Source organism: Mobula hypostoma, chromosome 7 (assembly GCF_963921235.1).
Source record: "Mobula hypostoma chromosome 7, sMobHyp1.1, whole genome shotgun sequence".
Classification (NCBI taxonomy): domain Eukaryota; kingdom Metazoa; phylum Chordata; class Chondrichthyes; order Myliobatiformes; family Myliobatidae; genus Mobula; species Mobula hypostoma.
The window spans coordinates 96,692,612-96,719,466 of record NC_086103.1 but is presented as its reverse complement, the minus strand read 5'-3'; the positions used below and the strand labels follow the sequence as shown (position 1 = coordinate 96,719,466).

Below are 26,855 nucleotides of genomic sequence, written 5' to 3'. Positions count from 1 at the left end.
CTTTGTTTTAAGCAGAAGGAAGAATTCTATGTGTCTCTAAGCTGACAGATATATTCAAAAGGTGAAACGCATAATATTTATAATACATTGAATGAATGTCTATCAGGTCATAGACTACTTAGGTCGTTGTGGCATACAAATTCCTGTCTGGATTCGGAAATTACTTCAATGTGTAAACGTTAATGTACTTTGCCAACCCAAGCAATGCTATGTGTCCAGACATTGGGAGACTACAAATAAAAAGTGACTATTAAAATGTCTAATTGATATATAAACTTATGCTGAATACTGTGTTAATGAACACATGATGTGTTTGAAAAAAACAAGCTGTGTTGCTGGCATGAGGACAAAAGATGAAAGAGTTTGTCTGACTCGTGGTGACTCTGCGCTTGGGAAGCTTGTGGAATTATTGAGCTGTTTTTTTGAATTTCCTTTGGACTTCAACCGGGGCCAGGATTTTGATCAGTGCCTCAGATCCAGGGATGGTTTCATGAGTTGTAAATCAGAGTTCCCCCAACACCAACAGCAATGCCTAAAAGAAACATGAGTGCAGAAATCATTGTGACTTGCTATGTAGCACAAGATTTTGTGTGGTTTATTTGTGCTGTCTATTTTACTCCCATATCTCTGGACTCCCCAACAGTTGGATCTGATTAACCCAGCCTATTATGCACACACATATGAAGACACATAGATATCAGCTAACATTCTAACTGTACAGGATACACACTGCACACACACACTGATGGACAGCGGAACCCTCATGTCCACAATGTCTCTCATAGCTTCCTTTACTTGCGTTCTCTTAAATGCTCCTCCCTGAATGCACTATCCTCTAACAGCTTCCAAATCCCTCCCCTCAACACTGCCTCCCTCTTAGCACTGTCCCACCTCCCTCCTTCTTCTCTCTCTCCTTTTATTTCTCCCCTGTCCCATCATTTCACCCTCCAGATGTTCTCTGACAAGGTGAGGACATCCTATCTACTCACCCTCTCAGAACCATTGCTGTTCAAAGGAGCAAGACCTTCCTCCCTGTCTCCCTGCTGATAAGTGAATCTATGCATAGTTTTTTAATTAGTTGCTGTCCCATCATACAGGCATGTTTTTTTTGTGGTCCTTTATGATACTGTCTGTTAGCAGACTTGGGTTTCAAAAAGCAGTTACAGTTAATTGTACCCAGGGTATAAATGAATTTAGTACAAGCTGAGCAAAATATAGTGCAAGGTAGAATTAAAATCTTTAAGTTATTTCAATAAACTAATGCGAGTGGATGAGAAGATGTGGCCTACACTAATAAAGTGTAGAAGTACAATAAAGGTGCTTCTTTTTGTCAATTACTAAGATTTGTAATGATCCCTAAGTGTTCCACTTATTACAGGCTACCAGATTACTAGTGTAAATGTGCAGACCAGTGAATCTGACAAACAAATGGCATTGTTCATCAGCATCAACGTTTATATTTTGCAGGCAGCAAAATTTCAATTAAAGTAGGTGAAAATGTAATCTCTACATGTCTGTTATTGTTTTAAGCTTTAAAAAATGAGTTTTGCAGTCTTACATTCAGGATACTTTTTGAGTTAATGCCAAAATATTTGAACGATCTATAATGTATCATTTTTCATTAATTGTTGCTTGTCAGTGGCTTTGGCACATTTTCAAGCTTTAAACTAATTTATCAACAGCAAAGGCATTGCGTGTATTTTGTTCAGTAGGAAAGGGCAAACAAAGATGGGGACCAGACATCTGAGTGCCCCTTGGAAATGCTGAGTTCCATACAAGTTTAATATGCAAGCCTCCAGACGGAGTTTCTACAAACGGTTGAGAAGGCTCTTTGTGTTCCAGCTGTGACTTTTTACCTTTCCTGTTGAAAGTATTATCTTCCAACTACAGAATATTTTTAGTGTTCCTTTAAAATGGTGTCTTGCTGTCAAATTCCAGTTGAATTGAATTGAATTGATTTCATTACTTACATCCTTCATGTACATGAGGAGTAACAATCTTTATGTTACGCCTCCGTCTAAATATGCAATGTGCAATTTATAGTAATTTATAATAAATAGCAGATACAACAGGATAGTCACCATAACATAACACAGTGTGTCAGCATGAGTTAATCAGTCTGATGGCCCAGTGGAAGAAGCTGTCCCAGAGCCTGCTGGTCCTGGTTTTTATGCTGCGATACCATTTCCTGGATGGTAGCAGCTGGAACAGTTTGTGGTTGGGGTAACTCGGGTCTCCAATGATCCTTCGGGCCCTTTTTACACACCTGTCTTTGTAAATGTCCTGAATAGTGGGAAGTTCACCCAGATGAGATTTCCTCCTCATTTTTATTTCTCTTGCCTCTCCTCTGTGGTGCTTAATAGAGTTGAAGTGGAAACTTATATTTTGTAACATCATATCAACAATCAACAAATTCCAGCATCTGTAAGAGAGAAGGATGCAATGAGAAAAAACGTGAACAAAGACTTGAACATACATAGAGTGTGCTGATAAAATATTACACTGAACAATGAATTGTATTCTTAATCCAAGCGAACTAGTGAGAAATATTTTGTTCTATGCTAAGATGTTGTTTATTTTTATAGTCTTGAAGCTGTTAAAGGATGGTGCTGACCCGAACACGTTGATCTCCTCTGGTGGTTCACTGCTGCATCTGGTAAGAACACCTATCTTGTGCCATTGTGTAATAAATGCAGTAGTTTGGTTAACATATGAAAATAATACTTCAGTACAGGTTACTGATCGCAGAGAATGGGGAAACAAGACATAACCTGAATGAGTAGACTCTAACCTGAACACTGATTTCTCCAAATTCCAGCAATTTTCCTCCACCTCCCATCCAGTCTTCTTCAATTCCCTACTCTTACCTCCTCTCTTCTGCCTATCAACTCCCACTGGTGCCCCTCCTCCTTCCCTGTGTCCCATGGTCCATTCTCCTCTCCTAATAAATTCCTTCTTCTCTATCCCTTTACCTTTACTACTTACCACCTCCTAGCTTCTTACATCATACCCCACCCCACCATAGTGGCTTCACCTATCAGCCTCCAACTTAGACTGTAAGACCCAAGATATTGGAGCAGACTTAGGCCATTTGGCCATTGGCCCAACAACTCTGCTGTGCTATTTCTTCATGGCTGATCTATTTTCCCTCTCAACCCCAATCTCCTGCCTTCTCCCCATACCCCTTCAAGCCCTGACTAATCAAAAATCTATCAGACTCTGTCTTAAATATCAAAGGTTTCAAAGACACATTTTAATGTCAGGGAAATGTGTACAATATACATCCTGAAATGTTTTTCCTTCACAACCATCCACAAAAACAGGGGAGTGCCTCAAAGAATGAACAGAAGTTAAATGTTAGAATCCCAAAGTCCCCCTAACTATACCCAATGACTTGGCCTCTATAGTGACTTGTAGCAACAAATTCCTCAGATTTACAATTCTCTGGCAAAATAAATTCCTCCTTGTCTCTGTTCTAAAAGGACACTCCTTTATTTCCACTCTTTGTCTCCTGTCAATCAGCCTATAATCTATTCATGCTTCTATCTTTCCTGTAATACCATGGGCTCTTAATTTGTCAAGCAGCTTCATATGTGTCACCTTGTCAAAGGCCTTCTGAAAATCCAAGTGAATAACATCCACTAATTCTCCTGAGCTGTTTGCTATTTCTTCAGAGAACTCCAATAGATTTATTAAGTAAGATTTTCTCTGAAGAAAATCATACTGACTACAGCCTATTTTACCATGTGCCTCCAAGAACCCCAAAACCATATCCTTAACAATCAATCCCAACATCTTCCCAGCCAAAGGTCAGACTAACAAACCTAAAATTTCCTTTCTTCTGCCTTTCCTCCTTCATGAAGAGTGGAGTGACATTTGCAATTTTTCATTCCTCAAGAACCACACTCCATACTGCAATTCCATACTGCAATTTAAGAGGGAAAAGCATAAGTCACATGTATCAGTATCGCAATGGAATAAAGGGAATTACAGGAGCTTGCCCAGGTGGATTGGAGGGGGATACTAGCGGGGATGATGGCAGAGCAGAGGTGGCTGAAGTTGCTCGGAATAGTTCACAAGGCAGAGGATACATATGTCCCAGAGAGAAGTTGTTCTCAAATGGCAGGGGTAGGCACCTGTGGCTGACAAGGGAAGTTAAGGACTACGTAAAAGTCAAGGAAAGGGCATATAACGTAGCAAAAATGATTGGGAAGCTTTTAAGATCCAACAAAAGGCTACCAAAAAAAGCTATAAGAAGGGAAAAGACGAAATATGAGGCAAACAAGCCAGATGCTAAAAGTTTTTTTAGTTAATCAAAGTAAAAGGGAGGTGAGAGTTGATATTAGACAACTGGAAAATTATGCTGGTGAGGTAGTAATGGGGGACAAATAAATGGCAGATGAACTTAATGAGTACTTTGTATCAGTCTTCACTGTGCAAGATGCGAGCAGTGTGCCAGAGGTCCGTGACCATCAGGGAACAGAAGTAAGTGCTATTGCTATTACAAAGGAAAAAGTGGTAGGCAAACTCAAAGGTCTTAAGGTAGATAAGTCACCTGGACCAGAGTCCTGAGGGAGGTTGCTGAAGAGATAACAGACGTATTGGTTATGATCTTTCAAGAATCACTTGATTCTGGCATGGTCCCAGAGGACTGGAAGATTGCAAATGTTACTCCACTCTTTAAGAAGGAAGGAGGCAAAAAAATGGAAATTATTGGCCAGTTAGCCTAACCTCATCAGTTGGGAAAGAGTTTATTATTAAGGATGAGGTTTCAGGGTACTTGGGGACTAATGATAAAATACATCAAAGTCATCATGTGAAGGGAAATCTTGCCTGACAAATCTGTTAGAGCACTTTGAGGAAGTAACAAACAGGATGGACAAAGGAGAGGCAGTGGGTATTATTTGCTTGGATTTTCAGAAAGAATTTGATAAGGTGCCATTCATGAGGCTGCTGAACAAGACAAAATCCCATGGCATTACAGGAAGGATTCTGGCACGGATAGAGGAATGGCTGACAGGCAGGAAGCAGCGAGTGCGAATAAAGGGGGCATTTTCTGGTTGGCTGCCAGTGACTAGTAGAGTTCGTTGGGGACAGTATTGGGGCTGATACTTGTCGCATTGTTTGTCAATGATTTGAATAATGGAATTGATGTCTTTGTGGCAAAGTTTGCAGATGATACAAAAATAGGTGGAGGGGTAGGTATTGCTGAGGAAGCAATGTGATTGCAGCAGGACTTAAAAAAGTTGGAAGAATGGACAAAAAGTGACAGATGGAATACAGTGTTGGGAAATGTATAATAAAGCATTTTGGTAAAAGGAACAAAAATGCAGATGATCGTCTAAATGGTGGGAAAAAATCAAACATCAGAGCTGCAGAGGGACTTAGGACTCCCAGAAGGTTAATTTACAGGTTGAGTCTGTGGTAAAGAAGGCAAATGCACTGTTGGCATTTATTTCAAGGGGAATCGAATATAAAAGCAAGGAGATAATGCTGAGGCCTTATAACACACTAGTCAGGTCACACTTGAAGTATTGTCACACTTGGACTATTGGCCCCATACCTCAGAAAGGATGTGCTGTCATTTGAGAGACTCCAAAGGTGGTTCACAAGGATGATTCCTCTAATGAAAGATTTAACATATAATGAGCATTTGGCAGCTTTGGGCCTGTACTCACTGGAATTTAGAAGAATGTGGGTAGATTTCCTTGAAACCTACTAAAGGTAGAAAGGACTCGATAAGATGGATACGTTTCCTGTGGTGGGGATATCCAGAAACAGAGGTCACAGTTTCAAGATTGAGGGACGACCTTTTAGAATAAAAGTAAGGAGAAATTTTATTTTTAGCCAGAGTGTAGTGATTCTGTGGAATGCTCTGCCACTGACTGCAGTAGAGGCCAAGACTGTTGGTATATTTAAAGCGAAAGTTGATAGTTCCCTGATTAGTCAGGGCATCAACAGATATAGCGAGAAGGCAGGTAGATTGGGTTAAGTGGGATCTGGGATCAGCCATGATGCAATGATGGAGCAAGCTTGATGGGCCAAATGGCCTAAATCTGCTCCTATGTCTTATGGTCTTATTGACACCATGCCAGAATCAATTGATTCTACTAATGCCTCCGCAATCTCTTCTGCAACCTCTTTCAGAACCCTGGGGTGTACACCATCTGGTCCAGGTGACTTATCTACCTTTAGACCTTTCAATTTCTCAAGCACCATCTCCCTAGTAACGGCAACTTTATACACTTCTGATCCCTCATACTCAAGAACTTCCATGATACTTCCACAGTGAAGACTGATACTAAATACCTTTTCAATTCTTCTGCCATTTCCTCATTCCCCCATTATTACTGCTCCAGCATCATTTTCCAGTGGTCTGATATTCAGTTTCGCATCTATTTTTTCACTTTATGTATCTATAGAAACTTTTGGTATTTTCTTTAATATTATTGGCTAGTTTACTTTCATAAACTAGGGCCAGGATCAATGTCCTAAGGAGATTGTTTGCTAGTGCTGTTGGGAAGGTTTTCAACTAATATGGCAGGGGGATGGGAACCCACATAGAAAAGAAGAAGGAAGTGATGTAGAGACCAAAGCTAGAGATAGTGAAGAAAAAAGTAAGAGTAGAGTGCGTAAAAGTAAAAAGCAAAAATCACATACATCACTAGATTCTAAAAGGACAATGAGTATAAGGGCATTTTATCTAAATGCCCATAAATTTAGAAACAAGGTTAGTGAACTTGTGGCACATATCAGTACCAGGGCCATTTAGTGGCCATTACAGAAACCTGGTAGCAAGGTGGAGATAACTGAGAATTAAATATCCAAGGGTATCAGGTAATAGGGAAAGATAGACAGGAAGGCAGAGGAGGTGGGGTGGCACTCTTAATTAAGGATGAGATCAGGGAGTTTGTGAAAGACAATATAAGATCTACGGAGTAGAATGTTGAGTCCATCTGGGTAGAGATTAAGAATAGTAAAGGGAAAAAGTCACTGCTGGGAGCTGTCTATAGGCCACCTAATAAAAATATTGCTGTGGCAGAGGCGATTAAGCAAGAAATAACTGTGGCTTGTAAGAATGAAAAGTCAGTTGTCATGGGGATTTTAACTTCCACTAAACTGGGTGAATCAGGTTGGTCAAGGAAGTCTTGAGAAGGACTTAATAGAATGCATCCATGATGGCTTTCTTGAGCAGCATGTTAGTGAACCTACAAGGGAAAATGTTATCTTAGATCTAGTCCTGTGCAATGAGAAAGGTAAGGTTAACGATCTTGTAGTCAGGGATCCTCTTAGAAAGAGTGATCATAGTATGATTGAATTTCACATGCAGATGGAGAATGGAATAGTTAGATCTAAAACTAGTGTATTATGCTTGAACAAGGAGATACAACGGGATGAGGGAGGAGTTGACTAATGTGGATTGGGAGTACAGGCTATTTGGTCGGACAGTTGAGGAACAATGGAATACTTTCAAAGAGATTTTTCACAGTGCTCAACAGAAGTATATTCCAGTCAAAAGTAAGGACAGTAAGTGTGGGGAGAGCTAGCCTTGGTTAACTAAGGAAATAAAAGATAGTATCAAATTAAAAGCTCATGTGTACAAAGTTGCAAAGAGTAGTGGGAGACTGGAGCATTGGGAAAACTTTAAAAAGCAACAAAGAACAACTAAGCAAGAAATAAGGAAAGGGAAGATAGAGTATGAAAGTAAATTAGCACAAAACATAAAAACAGATAGCAAGTTTTTATAAATATATAAAGTGGAAGAAGGTGGCTAAAGTCAACGTAGAAGACAAGAAGGGGAAATTGATATTGGGTGATAAGGAAATGGCTGAGGATTTGAGCAACTATTTTGTGTCGGTCTTCATGGTGAAAGACACATCTAATATGCCAAAGAATGATGTTATGGACGAAATGTGAAGTGAAGACATCGATAAAAGCACTGTCACTAGAGAGATACTGATGAGCAAACTAGAGGGCCTGAAGGTAGATAAGTCCCCTGGTCCTGATAGGATGCATCCCAGGGTGTTGAGGGAATTGGTGGAAGTTATAGTAGACGCGTTGGTAATCATTTACCAAAATTCTCTAGACTCTGGGCAGGTCCCGGCAGATTGGGAGACAGCAAGTGTCATGCCACTTTTTAAAAAAGGATGTAGGCAAAAGATAGGCAACTATAGGCCAGTTAGCTTAACATCTATAGTCGGGAAAATGCTTGAAGTTGTCATTAAGGAAGAAATAGCAAAACATTTAGAAAGGAGTGGTTCCATTAGACAGACACAGCATGGATTCGGAAAGCACGGATCCCGTTTAGCAAGCTTACTGGAGTTCATTGTAGATATAATGAGTGCAGTGGATAGAGGGGAACAGGTGGATGTCATATACTTGGATTTCCAGAAGGTGTTCGATAAGGTGCCGCACAAAAGACTTATAAATAAAATACGGATGCATGGAGTCAGAGGAAGTGTATTGGCATGGATAGTGGATTCGTTAACCAATAGAAGGCAGAGAGTTGGTATAAATGGGTGTTTCTCCGGTTGGCAGTCAGTGGTGAGTGGGATGCTGCAGGGGTCGGTGCTGGGCCCGCAGCTGTTTACCATTTACACTGATGATTTGGAGGAGGAGACTGAGTGTAGCACAGCAATATTTGCTGATGACACTAAACTGAGTGGTAAAGCAAATTGTACAGAGGATATGGAGAGTCTGCAGAGGGATATAGATAGGTTAAGTGAGTGGGCCAAGGTCTGGCAGATGGAATGCAACATTGGTAAATGCAAGATGATCCACTTTGGAAGGAATAATAGAAGAGCAGATTATTATTTAAACGGTGTAAGATTGCAGCATGCTGTTGTGCAGAGAGACTTGGGAGTGCTTGTGCATGGATCGCAAAATGTTGGCTTGCAGATACAAAAGGTTATTAATAAGGCAAACGGAATGTTGTCTTCATTGCTAGAGGGATAGAATTCAAGTGCAGGGAGGTCATGCTGCAACTATACAGAGTACTGGTGAGGCCGCACCTGGAGTACTGTGTGCAGTTCTGGTCTCCGTGCATGAGGAAGGATCACAAGACAAAGGAGAAGAAGTAGGCCATTCAGCCCATCAAGTCTGCTCCGCAGCTCCCCCATGAGCTAAACTATTCACCCATCTAGTTCCAATTTCCGGCTTTTTCCCCATATCCCTTGATACCCTGACTAATTAGATACCTGTCAATCTCCTTCTTAAACACCCTCAATGATCGGGCCTCCACAGCTGTATGTGGCAACGAATTCCACAAATCCACAACCTTCTGGCTAAAAAAATTTCTCCTCATCTCTGTTTTAACTGGGTACCCTCTAATTCTAAGACTATGGCCTCTTGTCCTGGACTCACCCAGCAAGGGAAACAACCTTTCCACATCTACTCTGTCCAACCCTTTCAACATTTGAATGATTCGATGAGATCCCCTCTCATTCTTCTATACTCTAATGAATACAATCCAAGAGCCGACAAACACTCCTCATATGTTAGCCCCTGCATTCCAGGAATCATCCTCGTAAATCTTCTCTGAACTCTCTCCAACATCAGTACATCCTTTCAAAGATAGGGGGCCCAAAACTGCACACAGTATTCCAAATAAGGTCTCACTAGTGCCCCATAGAGTGTCATCAACACCTCCTTACTCTTATACACTATTCCTCTTGAAACGAATGCCAACATAGCATTCGCTTTCCTTACCGCTGTTACGTACCCCGTAACTGGGTTGCCAAACCAGCAGAAATGGATCACTCAGTTGGAGTCTGGAGTACCAGAACTAAGAAAGTTTTATTAAAGAAACAAGCAACACAGTAATCGAAAGGATATAAATGCAACAGTTCAGCGATGATAAACACACATGTGCACAGAATTAAGATAACAGCATCAATCAAGCTCTATCGTTGTCTAGGGGTAAATGACCAAATTTCAAAATGACTCAAAGTTCAGTCCAGTTCAGTTCGCAGTAATCGTTGCCATGGCGATGGACAACGTGGGGGAAGAGAGAGATAGAACAGGTACAACTGATCATTCAGAACGGCTTCACTCACTGTCCGGCGAGATTGCTCACAAGCAACTTTTTGGGCGGGTCCTTGGTGATGTCACCTGAGGTCACCCACTGTGACCCCTCCTCCAGATGCGGTCGATCCTCTGCAGTGAACCCGGCACCCAGGCAAGGGCGGACACACACCGGGTTCCCGCTGATCGTACCTTTCCACCCTGGTCGTTGTCTGATACTTCTCACCCTCTCGTGAGAGGCGCACCGCTTCCAGGGTCTCGTTACCTCGGGTGTCGTGTGTGTGTCCTGCCTTAGCGAACCTGTCCCTTTTTATCCCCCTGCTGGGGTATCGCCTATCCATCACTTCAAACAGTTCAGGGTTCAAAGGGGGGAGCCGCTCCAGACAGCTCTCTCTCTCCCACATCCCTTCATTACACATCTCCAGACGCTGCTCCATTGTTCCTTATCTCTCCTTCCCCTGAGGGCAGGTGGCAGACCAACTGCTGATGTCACTGATGCTAACCCAGGCCAGCAAACATCTTAATTTTATGTGTATTCTCGTAACACTTCCCCCCTTTTAAGGATTTTTACCGGGAGGTAAAAATTACAAACATGACTACATTATTTAATACATACACAATATACATCTTTATCAGCTATTTGGCTAACACAGCGAGTTTGAAGCTGTCAACACCTTGACAGACAGTCATCACATTTTCTGTTCCTTTTACACGTGTTATTAATAATCCCTTAGACCAGGCTCCAACTCAGCAAACTTCATAGTGGCCAAAAACACTGATGAATTGCGACCAATGTAACCTCTCATTTGGTTTTTGTCCCGGACCACAACAACAAGGGTCGTCCCATTCCGACTCAATTTTCTCTCGCAAGGGCTTAGTAGGAGGGGGACGGGTATTGACCGCTGAGTTATTGCAAAACTTCCTGCAGTACCCCACCATCTCCAAGAGCCTTCTGAGGGCCCTCTTGTCTGTCGGGGTTGGGAGGTCAGCGATAGCCTGCAATGTAGCTTGCATCGCTGCCAGCTGCCCCTGTGTCACCACAATTCCCAGGTAAGTGACCCTCGTGTGGCCGAATTCATTTTTTCCAAGGTTCACTATCAAACTGGCTTCAGACAGCCGTATTAAATCGCCAATACACACCTCTGTGTTCATCAGCCCTTTAGTCACTGAATTACTCAAAAAATATGGGTGTTGTTTACTTGGCTGCCCTATTGTACCCACAATCACCCAACGTCCCAGTTCTTTACATTTCCTCGGGACAATCAAACACATGGGTGCGAGTCGTTTAATTACTCCTTCTAAAGATTCGCTTTGTTCGGGGATTAAGGGAGAGACCTTATCAGTAGACCTGGCCAAAACAATAGCCTTCTCCCATCTGACCGATCCCATCCTAATCTTTTCAAAATGGTTTTTTTCTCTTATCAGGGGGCCCCTAGCTTCATTGATTTCCACGCTAACACCGACTAGGTATGTTTGCATATCAAAAGCCGGTGACCGTCTCAGTTCGCGTCGGTCATGATCAATAACATTTTTTTCCCTGGGCAGCCGGTAAATCTCTTTCATGATTCCACCAACTGTTTCCTCCAGCACCGCAAAATGTCCACCGGGGGGTACCTCGTGGGCCATGTTAAAAACCTCATCCCCATAACTCTTTTGCACCACCCCCCACTCCTCATCTGCGGATACTGTACTTGATTTCCCTTTCTTCCTTAGCACTTCCTCCTCCGCACAATAGCTTGTCAAGGCTGTGTCAGAGAGAGCGGTCTCTGCCAAAACCATCAGCCCCTCGTCTCGCTCCTGCGTCTGCACAAATTCTTTCCTGGCTACTGCTACGTCTGTCCCAGCTCCCTCACTACCTCTTATCTCACTACACCCTGTCTCATACAAGGTTGGCAGAAATGTTTCAGCTAAATTCACTATCGCGGGCTCGTGATGAACCTGTGAGTCCATGGATGGGGCCTCAATGCTGGCAGGCTGACCTGTCAATCTCACGACTGGGAACACGATTCCTCCAGCGATGTCATTACCGAGCAAGACTTCCACGTCTTTCATCGGTAATTCGGACCTCACCCCGATCGTGACTAGTCCAGAGACCAGGCTGCTTTGTAAGTGTATCTGGTGCAAAGGGACTGACTCTGTCCCTTCCCCAACACCTTTGACCTTGACCTCCCCAGTCTGGGTCTCTGAGCTAAACTCTAATACACTCTTCAGTATTCGTGACTGACACGCTCCCGTGTCTCTCCAGATCCGCACTGGAACTGGTTTTAACCTCTCCTTCACTGACACCAGTCCGGCCGAGATAAACCTCTCGCGCCCTTCCTGGACTTTTTCAGACCTGTCCTTCCCTAGCGGTTCGCTTAACAGCTCGATACAGCCATTCAAAATTTCCGCTTTTCCTTTCCCCGTCTCCTTCCTTGGGGCAAAGCAGCTGGGCGCAAAGTGTCCGACTTTCCCACAATTATAACAGACGACCCCAGGAGACTTCCTACCAGACTGCTCCCGGTCTACCTTATCCTTCTCACTAGTCCCCGGCTTACTTACTGACTTTTCCGGCGGACTCTCCCCGCCGTCCTGACTACCCTTCTGGTAGCCTTTACTCGGGGCAGACTTCATTTTATGCGTCAACGCATACGCATCCGCTAACTTAGCAGTTGCGGCTAACGTGGCTGCCTCTTTCTCATCGAGGTAGGGTCTCATATCCTCAGGGACACAACCTTTAAACTGCTCAATCAGGATCAGTTGTAGCAGTCTGTCATAATCCCCCTCTACCCCCTTCGAGGCGCACCAACGCTCACAATATGTCTGCATCTCACGGGCAAACTCCAAATACGTGCGGTCCCACTGCTTCCTCGCATTCCGGAACCTCTGCCGGTATGCCTCCGGGACCAACTCATAAATCCTGAGGATGGCCTCTTTCACCACCTCATACTTCTGGGCATCTTCCGCGGATACAGCGGAGTAAGCTTGTTGGGCTTTCCCTTTCAGTACACTCTGAAGTAACGCAGCCCACTTATCCCTCGGCCAGTCCTGACTTATAGCCACTTTTTCGAAGTGGAGGAAGTACCGATCCACGTCGGTATCGTCAAATGGGGGAAGCAGCCTAACCTCCTGGGTCGCCCGGAACCCTCCGCCTTGGTTCGGCACGAGTCCCTGCTCGGCCCTTATCTTTAACTTCTCCAGCTCAAATTCCCTTTCCCTCTGTTTCTCCTCTCTCTCCAACTGTCTGTCCCTCTCTCTCTGTTCTCTCTCCAACTGTCTGTCCCTCTCTTTCTCTTCTCTCTCCAACTGTCTTTCTCTCTCTTGCCTTTCTACCTCTTTCTCTTTCTCCCGCCTTTCTAACTCTCTCTCCTGCCTTTCTAACTGCTTCTCTTCGTGTTCTAACTGCCGTACCCGGAACTCGTGCTCGAGTCTCAGTTTTTCAAACTGTACCTGTACCGCGTCTCCAGCAGGTTTTTCAATAGACACCACCCCCAGCTCACCTTGGGGAAACACACCTTTAGATACATAGTGCTCTACAATAGCTCTGTGTATCTCCTCTCTCCTCATTGTCGACTTCACCTTAGCAAGATTCAACCGTTTGGCCACAGCTATCAATTCCGATTTCCTGGCATCCTCTAATGCCTCCAAGGTCGGCGCCTTTATAATTCCTCAGCCTCCATTTCTGCTGTTTGTCTTTTCTTTCTTTCGGGAATTTTAACCCAATCAATTTACTCCGTCCCAAATTTAGCGTTCAAAATCGCGGACGAGAACCCCACTTATGTTACGTACCCCGTAACTGGGTTGCCAAACCAGCAGAAATGGATCACTCAGTTGGAGTCTGGAGTACTAGAACTAAGAAAGTTTTATTAAAGAAACAAGCAACACAGTAATCGAAAGGATAATAAATGCAACAGTTCAGCGATGATAAACACACATGTGCACAGAATTAAGATAACAGCATCAATCAAGCTCTATCGTTGTCTAGGGGTAAATGACCAAATTTCAAAGTGACTCAAAGTTCAGTTCGCAGTAATCGTTGCCATGGCGATGGACAACGTGGGGGAAGAGAGAGATAGAACAGGAACAACTGATCATTCAGAATACTGCTTCACTCACAGACCAAACAACAGGAATTCTGCAGATGCTGGAAATTCAAGCAACATACATCAAAGTTGCTGGTGAACGCAGCAGGCCAAGCAGCATCTATAGGAAGAGGCGCAGTCGACGTTTCAGGCCGAGACCCTTCGTCAGGACTAACTGAAGGAAGAGTGAGTAAGGGATTTGAAAGCTGGAGGGGGAGGGGGAGATGCAAAATGATAGGAGAAGACAGGAGGGGGAGGGATAGAGCCGAGAGCTGGATAGGTGATAGGCAAAAGGGGATACGAGAGGATCATGGGACAGGAGGCCTAGGGAGAAAGACGGGGGGGGTGACCCAGAGGATGGGCAAGAGGTATATTCAGAGGGACAGAGGAAGAAAAAGGAGAGTGAGAGAAAGAATGTGTGCATAAAAATGAGTAACAGCTGGGGTACGAGGGGGAGGTGGGGCCTAGCGGAAATTAGAGAAGTCAATGTTCATGCCATCAGGTTGGAGGCTACCCAGACGGAATATAAGGTGCTGTTCCTCCAACCTGAGTGTGGCTTCATCTTTACAGCAGAGGAGGCCGTGGATAGACATGTCAGAATGGGAATGGGATGTGGAATTAAAATGTGTGGCCACTGGGAGATCCTGCTTTCTCTGGCGGACAGAGCGTAGATGTTCAGCAAAGCGGTCTCCCAGTCTGCGTCGGGTCTCACCAATATATAAAAGGCCACATCGGGAGCACCGGACGCAGTATATCACCCCAGTCGACTCACAGGTGAAGTGATGCCTCACCTGGAAGGACTGTTTGGGGCCCTGAATGGTGGTAAGGGAGGAAGTGTAAGGGCATGTGTAGCACTTGTTCCGCTTACACGGATAAGTGCCAGGAGGGAGATCAGTGGGGAGGGATGAGGGGGACGAATGGACAAGGGAGTTGTGTAGGGAGCGATCCCTGCGGAATGCAGAGAGAGGGGGGGGTGGGAAAGATGTGCTTAGTGGTGGGATCCCGTAGGAGGTGGCGGAAGTTACGAAGAATAATATGTTGGACCCGGAGGCTGGTGGGGTGGTAGGTGAGGACCAGGGGAACCCTATTCCTAGTGGGGTGGTGGGAGGATGGAGTGAGAGCAGATGTACGTGAAATGGAGGAGATGCGTTTAAGAGCAGAGTTGATAGTGGAGGAAGGGAAGCCCCTTTCTTTAAAAAATGAAGACATCTCCCTCGTCCTAGAATGAAAAGCCTCATCCTGAGAGCAGATGCGGCGGAGACGGAGGAATTGCGAGAAGGGGATGGCGTTTTTGCAAGAGACAGGGTGAGAAGAGGAATAGTCCAGATAGCTGTGAGAGTCAGTAGGCTTATAGTAGATATCAGTGGATAAGCTGTCTCCAGAGACAGAGACAGAAAGATCTAGAAAGGGGAGGGAGGTGTCGGAAATAGACCAGGTAAACTTGAGGGCAGGGTGAAAGTTGGAGGCAAAGTTAATAAAGTCAACGAGTTCTGCATGCGTGCAGGAAGCAGCGCCAATGCAGTCGTCGATGTAGCGAAGGAAAAGTGGGGGACAGATACCAGAATAGGCACGGAACATAGATTGTTCCACAAACCCAACAAAAAGGCAGGCATAGCTAGGACCCATACGGGTGCCCATAGCTACACCTTTAGTTTGGAGGAAATGGGAGGAGCAAAAGGAGAAATTATTAAGAGTAAGGACTAGTTCCGCTAGACGGAGCAGAGTGGTGGTAGAGGGGAACTACCTCTTGCCCATCCTCTGGGTCACCCCCCCCGTCTTTCTCCCTAGGCTTCCTGTCCCATGATCCTCTCGTATCCCCTTTTGCCTATCACCTATCCAGCTCTCGGCTCTATCCCTCCCCCTCCTGTCTTCTCCTATCATTTTGCATCTCCCCCTCCCCCTCCAGCTTTCAAATCCCTTACTCACTCTTCCTTCAGTTAGTCCTGACGAAGGGTCTCGGCCTGAAACGTCGACTGCGCCTCTTCCTATAGATGCTGCCTGGCCTGCTGCGTTCACCAGCAACTTTGATGTATGTTGTTCACTCACAGACCGGCGAGATTGCTCACAAGCAACTTTTTGGGCGGGTCCTTGGTGATGTCACCTGAGGTCACCCACTGTGACCCCTCCTCCAGATGCGGTCGATCCTCTGCAGTGAACCCGGCACCCAGGCAAGGGCGGACACACACCGGGTTCCCGCTGATTGTACCTTTCCACCCTGGTCGTTGTCTGATACTTCTCACCCACTCGTGAGAGGCGCACCGCTTCCAGGGTCTCGTTACCTCGGGTGTCGTGTGTGTGTCCTGTCTTAGCGAACCTGTCCCTTTTTATCCCCCTGCTGGGGTATCGCCTGTCCATCACTTCAAACAGTTCAAGGTTCAAAGAGGGGAGCCGCTCCAGACAGCTCTCTCTCCCCCATCCCTTCATTACACATCTCCAGATGCTGCTCCATTGTTCCTTATCTCTCCTTCCCCTGAGGGCAGGTGGCAGACCAACTGCTGATGTCACTGATGCTAACCCAGACCAGCAAACATCTTAATTTTATGTGTATTCTCGTAACACACCGATCCAGCTTGGTGGTTAACCTTTAGGATATCCTACATGAGGACCACCCAGGTCCCTTTGCACTTCCGATTTTTGAATTTTCAAAATAAATAATAATCTGCCCGATTATTTCTTCTTCCAAAATGTACAACCGTACATTTGGCAACGTTGTATCTCATCTGCCATTTCTTTGCCCACTCTCCTAAACTGACTAAGTCTCTCTTCAACCTTTTCGTTTCTTCAACATTTCCTGCTCCTCCACCTATCTTGGTGTCATCCGCAAATTTAGCCACAAAAACATTTAATCCATAATCCAAATCATCAATATACATCGTAAAAAGAAGCAGCCCCAGCACTGACCCCTGCGGAACACCACTAGTAACCGGCAACCAATCAGGATAAGATCCCTTTATTGCCACCATTTGCTTTCTGCCTATCAGCCAATGCTCCACCCATTCCAATATCTTTCCTATAATTCCATGGGCTCTCATCTTATTAAGCAGCCTCATATGCAGCACCTTATCGAAGGCCTTTTGAAAATCCAAATACACAACATCCACAGCCTCTCCCTTGTCAATCTTATTTAAGATTACCTCAAAAAATTCCAATAGGTTGGTGAGGCAGGATCTTCTCTTCATGAAACCATGCTGACTTTGGCCTATCTTGCCATGCACCTCAAGGTATTTCATAACCTCGTCCTTGAGGATTGACTCCAATATCTTTCCAACTACCGATGTCAGACTAATAGCTCTGTAATTTTCTTTTTGCTGCCTCCTTCCTTTCTTAAATAGCGAAACTACATCTGCGACCTTCCAGTCCTCCGGAACCATGCCAGAGTCTATTGATTACTGGAAGACCATTTCCAATGCTTCCACAATCTCCAAAGCCACCTCCTTCAGAACCCTTGGGTGCACCTCATCCGGACTGGGAGACTTATCTATTTTTAGTCCACTTAGCTTCCCAAGCACTTTCTCTCTAGTAATCTTGACTGTACCTAATTCTATTCCCTGATACCTCTGGCTATCAGGTATATTGCTCATGTCTTCTACTGTGAAGACTGATGCAAAATTCTCATTCAGTTCCTCCGCCATCTCTTTGTTATCCATTATAATTTCTCCAGCATCATTTTCAATCGGTCCCGTATCTACCTTTGTCACTCTTTTACTCTTCATATATATAAAAAAACTCTTAGTATCCTTTTTTATGTTAATCGCCAACTTCCTTTCATAATTCATCTTTTCTTCCCTAATGACTTTCTTAGTTTCCTTCTGTAAGTTTTTAAAAGTCTTCCAGTCCTCATTTTTCCCACTAGTTTTTGCTTTCTTGTACGCCGTTTCTTTTGCTTTTATTTTTGCCTTAACCTCTCTCGTTAGCCACATTTGTGCCATTTTTCCATTCATGATTTTCTTTTTTCTTGGAATATATTTTTCCTGCATTTTCCTTATTTCTTGTAGGAATTTCATCCAATTTTGCTCTGCTATCCCTCCATTTAGCTTACTTTTCCAATCGACTTGGGCCAGTTCCTCTCTCATACCACTGTAATTTCCCCTGTTCCACTGAAATATCGATACACCTGATACCAGCTTCTCCTTTTCAAATTTGAAACTGAACTCAATCATATTATGATCACTACTTCCAAGGGGTTCCTTTACCTCCAGCTCCCTAATCGCCTCAGATTCGTTACACAGCACCCAATCCAAAACAACCGGTCTCCTGGTGGGCTTATGGACAAGCTGCTCCAAAAAGCCATCCTGTAGGCATTCTACAAACTCCGTCTGCTGAGATCCATTACCTTCCTGACTTTCCCAATCCACTTTCATATTAAAATCCCTCATAATTATCTTGACATTTTCCTTCTGACACGCTTTTACTATTTCCAGCTGCAACTTGTAGTCCACATCCCGGCTGCTGTTTGAAGGCCTGTATATAACTGCTATTAGTGTCTTTTTACCCTTGCCCTTTCTTAATTCTACCCATAAGGATTTTACCTCTTCTGATCCTATGTCCCTTCTTTCTATTGATTTGATATCGTTACTTACCATCAGGGCCACGCCACCCACTTTACCTACCTTCCTATCTTTCCTATACACTGTGTATCCTGGGATATTCAGCTCCCAATCACAACCATCATTTAGCCATGACTCGGTGATGGCCACAATGTCATATCTTTTAACCTGCAGCTGTGCAGCAAGGTCATCCACTTTATTTCTAATGCTGCATGCATTTAAGTACAGTATACTTAGATCAGTATCTGTTGCCGATTTTGCTATATTTCTATTTTGCAGCAAATTATCCTGTATATTCACCGGCCTGTCCTTCTTGCCATCTTTGCTGCACAGTATTTTTGACTTACTTCTATCTTCCTCTTCCTCGACCCTAACACCTTGGTTTCCTTCCCCTTGCCAACTTAGTTTAAACCCTCCCTAACAGCTATATTAAACAATCCCGCCACGATGTTAGTACCTTTTCAGTTCAGGTGTAATCCATCTTTTTTGTATAAGTCATACCTTCCCCAAAGTAGATCCCAATGATTCAAGAATCTGAAGCCCTGCCCCCTGCACTAGTTACTTAGCCACACATTCATCTGCTTAATTCTGCTACTCTTACCATCATCAGCGCGCAGCTCAGGCAGCAATCCTGATATTATTACTCTGGAGGTCCGACTTTTCAATTTTCTTCCTAGTTCCCAGTAATCTTTCTTCAGGACCTCCTCTCTTTTTCTGTCTATGTCATTGGTACCAATATGTACCAAGACTTCCAGCTGCTCGCCCTCTCTCCTCAGAATACTCTGGACTCGATCTGAGACATCCCGTACCTGGGCTCCAGGGAGGCAACACACCATCCGGGTATCCTTGTCCGACTCGCAGAATCTCTTGTCCGTCCCCCTTACGATGGAATCCCCTATAACTACTGCATTTCTTCTTGCTCTCTTGATTTTGGCACTGGGCAGAATGCCAGAGTCTCGTTCACTGTGGTCCTCCTCTGCCAGGTCTGCCTCTTCAACAGTATCCAAAACGATATATCCATTTCTGAGGGGGACTGTCACAGGGGTGCTATCCACTACCTCTCTATAAGTAGTATCTATCACCTCCTCACTTTCTCTAATTAGCCAAAGGTCATCAATTTCCATCTCCAGCTCCTTAACATGGTCTTTCAGGAGCTTCATCTCAGTGCACCTGGTGCAGATGTAATCCTTGGGGAGGCTGGGAGTCTCCCAGGGTCCCCGCATCTGGCACTCCAAGCACAACGCTAATCCTAGCTGCATACCTCTAATGCTACTGTTTGTACTAAAAGCCAAAAAACTGTAACTTACTCCGTTACTACGAGACTCAACGGTCGCAGGAAGCCTCTTCCCGTCTCCGCCGAAGCCCGTTGAGCCAAAGCCCTTTCACTCTGCACCCTCTCACTCCACGGCCCACTCCGACGCTGCCTGCTGGATATGACGGTTTCCTTTTTAAACTGTTCGCACTCAATTGGCTGACGTCACGCACCGCACAGTCTGGCCTCTCTCCTACCCCGAGAAATAAAATGTCTTCTCGCTGGAAATCCTTAGCCTCTTACCGCTGTCTTCTTGATCCGAAGAAAAAAGTCTGCGACTTTCTTCCTCTTTTTAAACTGTTCGCGCTCAACTGGCTGACGTCATGTGCCTGCGCAGTCTGGCCTCTCTCCTACCCCGAGAAATAAAATGTCTTCACGCTGGAAATCCTTAGCCTCTTACCACTGTCTTCTTGATCCGAAGAGAAAAAGTCTGCGACTTTCTTCCTCTTTTTAAACTGTTCGCGCTCAACTAGCTGACGTCACGTGCCTGCGCAGTCTGGCCTCTCTCCTACCCCGAGAAATAAAATGTCTTCTCGCTGGAAATCCTTAGCCTCTTACCGCTGTCTTCTTGATCCAAAGAGAAAAAGTCTGCAACTTTCTTCCTCTTTTTAAACTGTTCGCATTCAACTGGATGTACTAGCTTTGGAGGTAGTGCAGAGAAGGTTCACCAGGTTAATTTCAGAGATGAAGGGGTTAACCTATAAGGAGAGATTGAGTTGCCTAGGACTCTACTCTCTGGAATTCAGAAGAATGAGAGGGGATCCTACAGAAACACAAAATTTTGAAAGGAATAGATAAGATAGAAGTAGGAAAATTGTTTCCATTGGTAGGTGGGACGAGAACTAGGGACATTGCCTCAAGATTCAGGGGAGAAGATTTAGGATGGAGATGAGGAGAAACTGTTTCTCCCAGAGAGTGGTGAATCTGTGGAATTCTCTGCCCAGAGAAGCAGATGAGGCTTCTTCACTAAATGTATTTAAGATACATTTAGATAGATTTTTACATAGTAGGGGAATTAAAGGTTATGGGGAAAAGGCAGGTAGATGGAGCAGAGTTTACGGACAGATCAGCCATTATCTTATTGAATGGTGGGGAACGTTCGATGGGCCGGATGGCCTACTCCTGCTCCTATTTCTTATGTTCTGATTTATTCCAACTTTTCTTTCTTAATTACTTTTCTCATTGCCTCCTTTTGGATTATCAAAGCTTCCCAATCCTCTAGCTTCCCACTAATTTTTTGCTCTATTATATACCCACTCTTTGGCTCTTATGTTGTTTTTCACTTCTCTTGTCAGCCAAGATTTTGTCATCCTTCCTTTGGAATACTTGTTTAGGATGTATCTATCCCACACTTTCCAAACTTCACGCAGAAATTCCAGTCATTGCAGCTCTGCCGTCATTCCTTCTGGTGTTCCTTTTCTCTCAGTTTTGGCCAGCTCCTCTCTCATGCCTCTGTAATTCCCTTTATTCCACTATAATTCTGATACATCTGTCTTTAGTTTCTCCTTCTCAAACTGCAGGATGAATTCTGTCATATTATGAATACTGACCTCTAAGGCTTCCTTTACCTTAAGCTCTCTAATTAATTCCAGTTCATTGCGTGACACCCAATCCAGATTAACTGGATTGAACTCCTAGTGAGCTCAATCACAAGCTGTTCCAAAAAGACATCTTGTAGGCATTCTAGAAATTCCCCCTCATGGGATCCAACACCAACCAGACTCTTCTGAGCTACCTGCATATTGAAATCACACATGATTATTATAACCTTGCCCACTTGACATGCATTTTCCATCTCCCATTGTAATTTAAGGACCACATCTTTGCTACTGTTTGAGTGTCTGTATACAATTCCCATCAGGGTCTTTTTATCCTTGCAGATCCTTAACTCTACCCACAATGGATGAACACTATGTTACTCTGACTCTAAGCCACTTTTTTCTGATGATTTAGTTTAATTTTTTACCAACAGAACCATGCCACCACCTCTGCTGACGTGCCTGTCCTTTCAATAAAATGTGTATCTCTGGACATTAAGCTCCCAGCAATAATCTTCTATCAGCCACGATTCAGTGATGCCCACAATGTCACAGATGCCAAGCTGTAACACACAACACTATCACTCTGGTTCCTATCCCAATGCCTAACTAGTTTAATCCCTCCCAAACAGCTCCAGAAAACCTGCCCTAAAGGATACTTCCCCCCCTCAGCTTTAGATGTAATCCATCCCTTTTGTACAGGTCGTACCTTCCCAGAAGAGATCCCAATGATCCATCAATCTGAATCCCTGCACCCTGCACCATTTCCTCAGCCACACATTCATCTACCAAATCATCCTATTCTTACCTTCACTGGAGCATGGCACGGGCAGCAATCCAGAGATTCCTGCCCTTGAAATCCTGTTTCTGAGTGTTCTACTTACCTCCCTAAGATCCCTCTTTAGGAACTCCTGGATTTTCCTGCTTATGCCCTTGGTGCCCATACGTACCAAGAGTTCTGGCTGCTCACACTCCCCTCTTAGAATGCCATAGACTCAATATGGGACATCCCTTATCCTGGCACAGGGAGGCAACATACCATCCGTGTGTCTGTATTGTGCCCACAGAATCTTGTCTCTGTTCCTCTGACTATGGAATCTCCTATCACTACTGCAATCCTCTTCACCTGTCTCCACTTCTGAGCCACAGCACCAGACTCTGCACCCTTTCTCCTCCCCACATCTTCTTATTCTGGCTTCTGCTCCCTGCTTTTTCCAGTCCTGATGAAGGGTCTTGGGCCAAAATGTCGACCATTTTTTCATTTCCATAGATGCTGCAGAATCTCCCACCAACTGTGCTATCTATCCCTAATCAATCCCTGCCTTTCCAAGTGCAGATTAATTCTGTGCACCGGAATTTCCCTACCACCAGTGTTAGATTACCTGGCTTACTTTCTTCTGAATTTACAGGTAACGTACAGTATTCTACTTTGTAACATCCTTGTATCTTGTAACATCCAGGTGTTTCTTGAAAATATTACATGGACATCTGTTGTATCTTCCACATTTTTTCATGAATTTTACTTTTTTTATTTAGCTATGGGGTTCTAAATTTAAGAATTTGATTTTATCACCTAGGAAAGTTGAACAATATTTCACTGAAGCTTGCAGGATGGAGTGGAGGGCTACGAGGGATAGGCAGGATAGAAATCTTCCTTTTCATGTTAGCTCAGTTTCCTCCAGCAATGTAAGCATTTCTGGTTTTTAATCTTGCCTGCAACGTAGTTCTGCTGTCAGCAATGCTCTGACAGATGTATGAGCATTTCTTCTTTAAGACAGCTGGTTAAGTTTTGATGATCAGATTAGTTTGTCTGATTGTAATCCCTCAGTATGACATATCTGAAATGTCCTGTGTTTAGGACAGATTTGCTGAACATTCCACATATCACTTCAGTTTAAAACGTAGATAACAGTAGTATTATTGTAAAAATATATGCACCAAACCATTAAATGGCAATATTATGAGGTGGCTATAAGGTGTTCCTACATTTATCAACTTGGTGTCTTTTGGGAAGAAACCGAAAAGTATTTTCTAATATGCAACCTCTCCTTTGAACAGTGTGCTCGATATGACAACATGTTTGCTGCAGAGATTCTGATTGAAAAGGGAGTAAATGTCAATCACCAGGATGAAGACCTGTGGACCTCACTGCATGTGGCATGTGCTTCTGATAATCCTGATATTGTTCTGCTTCTCATGTTGGTAAGTCATAATGCTCTTTTACAAACGTCAGGATATCACAGAAATGACATAGTAAAATAATTCATTCTGTGCAGTTTTAAGATGTCCTCTTTCAGCCGTAATCATCTGACATTTTTTGAGATAACTGGATTTCAATCAATGATTTCTCTTTCTCTGAGAACATACTAAATGAAGACTTCTAGTGTAATGGTGCATTGCCATAGTGCAGCACAACTCTTTGAAGCCTTGGAGTGTCTCATCAAAGATTAAGTCTTTGAATAGTGTCCAATTGGAGACTGGAAGCCTGAGAAGATGTAGTTCACTCAGGTTCACAGATTGAGTACCAAAGGCAGTGACTCACAGCAGTTTGGTGCTTTGAGTGGTGCCAATCAGCATTTGGGATTAATTGTCAAGAACAAATTAAAGCAGAGGCAGGCATTGTTGGATCGGCCATCGTAGAAGTGGTCAAAGTAAAAATGGGGTTTTTGAGGCTTTAGCTCTTTGAGACTTCAGTGTGGAGGGCCTTGAGTGAGAGAAGGCAAAAAAGCTGTAGGTTGAAATTTTTTCTCCTCCACAATTTATTGTTTTTCCTTTTTTTATAGTTGCTCAGTTTGGAATAGTAGTTGTGACAGGCAGGATAGTGGAATACTCCTCTTGTGGGATGGGGGAACTCAGGGAGAACTCCAGTACCCCTGACACCAATGAGAAGTGCATCCTGTGGCAGCTTCTAACACTACTCGTTAAGGAGTTGGAGCTGGAACTGCATGTACTCCAGATCACTCGGAGGCTGAAGGGGTGATAGATAAGATACATAGAGAGGTAGTTACTCCCAAGGTGCAGGATAGAGGAAACCGGGTGACAGTCAGAAAGGGGAAAAGGTTTAAACAGCCAATACAGAGTACCCTGTGGCCATCCCTCTCAACAACAGGTATATCACTTGGATACAGTCGGGAGGGATGGCTGAGCAGAGGAAAGTCACAGTGATCACTTTTTGGCACTGTCTGACTCTGTGATTCAGAAGGGAGGGCCTAAGAAGAAGTGAGCTGTGGTAATAGGGGATTTGTTAGTTAGGTGAATGGTCAGGTGGTTCTGTGGAAGAGAACGAGATTCCCAGATAGTATGTTGCCTCCAGGTGCCAGGGTCTGGTATATCTCAGATCAAGTCCTCAGCATTCTTAAGTAGGAGGATGAAGAGTCAAAGATCATGGTCCATGTAGGTACCAATGACAAGGCAGGAAAATTGATGAGGTTCTGCTGAGTTCAAGAGGTGAGGTGCTAAGTTAAAGGGCAGGACCTCAAGAGTTGTGATCACAGGATTGCTACTCCATGCCACGTGCTAGTGAGTCCAGGAAAAGGAAATTATACAGTATAACATGTGGTTGAGGAGTTGATGCAGGAGGGAGGGCTTTCTTCCAGGGAAGCTGGGACCTGTACAGAAGAGACAGTTTGCACCTGAACTGGAGGGGGAAATATCCTAGAGGGAAGGTTTGTCAGTGCTGCATAGAGGAGTGGTTTAAAACTAGATTTGCAGGGGAATGGGAACCAGAGTGCCAGAACAAATAGTGGAGACATTGTAGAGACAGATGTTAAGACCTCAGACAGAATCAAAAGGTTGAGCATGATGTGACTAATGTCCTGAGCTGCATAGATTTCAATGCAAGAAGTATTGTCGGAAAGGCAGATGAGCTCAGGGCATGGATCAACAGTTTGAATTATCATATTGTAGCCATTTGTGAGACTTGGTTGCAGGAGGGGTAGGACTAGCAGCTCAATATCCCAGTGTTCCATTGTTTTAGATACGACAAAGTGGGAGGAATTAAAGGAGGAGGGGTATTGTTACTAGTCATGGAAAATGTCATGGCTGTGTTCAGTTAGGACATGCTGGAGAACTGGTCTAGTCAGGCATTATGGGTGGAACTGAGAAATAAGAAAGTTATGATCATGTTATTAGGGCTATATTACAGACCACCCACCAGTCCGGGGATTAATAAGGACAAATTTGTACAGAGATAGCAGACTGATACAAGAAACATAAGGTGTTTCTAAGAATGGGTAATTAAGAATGTTACCTGGGTTTCATCGCCTAAGTTACAGAGCAAGGTTCAACAAGTTGGGTCTTTATTCTTTGGAATGTAGAAGGTTGAGGGGGAACTTAATAGAGGTATTTAAAATTATGAGGGGGATAGATAGAGTTGACATGGATAGGCTTTTTCCATTGGGAGTGGGGGGAGATTCAAACAAGAGGACATGAGTTGAGAGTTAAAGGGCAAAAGTTTAGGGGTAACGTGAGGGGGAGCTTCTTTACTCAGAGAGTGGTAGCTATGTGGAACGAGCTTCCAGCAGAAGTGGTTGAGGCAGATTCGATGTTGTCGTTTAAAGTTAAATTGGATAGTTATATGGACAGGAAAGGAATGGAGGGTTATGGGCTGAGTGCAGGTCTGTGGGACTAGGTGAGAGTAAGAGTTTGGCACGGACTAGAAGGGCCGAGATGGCCTGTTTCCATGCTGTAATTGTTATATGATTATATGGTTGTGATAGCAGGAGATTTTAACTTCGTACATATTGACCGGGACCCCCATACTGAAAAAGAACTAGATGGAATAGAGTTTGTCAACTGTGTTCAGTAAAGTTTTCTTAATCAGTACATATAAGTCCCAATGTAAGAGGGTGTGATACTTGATCTGCTTAGGAAATGAGACAGGGCAGGTGACAGGAGTTTGTGTAGGTAAACACTTTGCATCTACTGATCGCAGTGCCATTAGTTTCAAAATCATAAGTCTGGTCCAGGGGTTGGGACACTAAATTGGAGAAAGGCCTATTTTGATGGTATCAGAAAGGATCTGGCAAGTGTGGACTGGGACAGGCTGTTTTCTGTCAAAGGTGTACTCGGTAACTAAGAGGCCTTCAAAAGTGAAATTTAGAGAGTACAAAGCTTGCATTTGCCTGTCAGAATAAAAGGTAAAGATAACAAGCATTGGGAACCATGGTTTCCAAGATATATTGAAGCCTTGGTTAAGAAAAAGTAGAAAGTACATTGCAGGTAGGAGCAGGTGGGAACAAATGAGGCGCTTATGGAGCATAAGACATGCAAGAAAACACTAAAGAAAGAAATCAGGAGGGCTAAAAGAAGGCATGAGTTTGCTCTACAGGTTAGAAGAAACAGATAAATGGGTGACTACCAGGTGAGGGAAGGG

General features: G+C 44.0%; 1 protein-coding gene across 5 annotated transcripts in view; it reads left to right on the top strand.

Moving 5' to 3' along the window:
* myo16 (myosin XVI) overlaps positions 1-26,855 on the top strand; it is a 675,445-nt gene that overhangs the window by 109,125 nt on the left and 539,465 nt on the right. For all 5 annotated transcript variants that reach the window (XM_063053735.1, XM_063053734.1, XM_063053733.1 and 2 more), the window contains 2 exons: positions 2,586-2,656; positions 23,540-23,683. In XM_063053735.1, the coding sequence (XP_062909805.1) occupies positions 2,586-2,656; positions 23,540-23,683 (215 nt within the window). The remainder of the gene's footprint in view (positions 1-2,585; positions 2,657-23,539; positions 23,684-26,855) is intronic.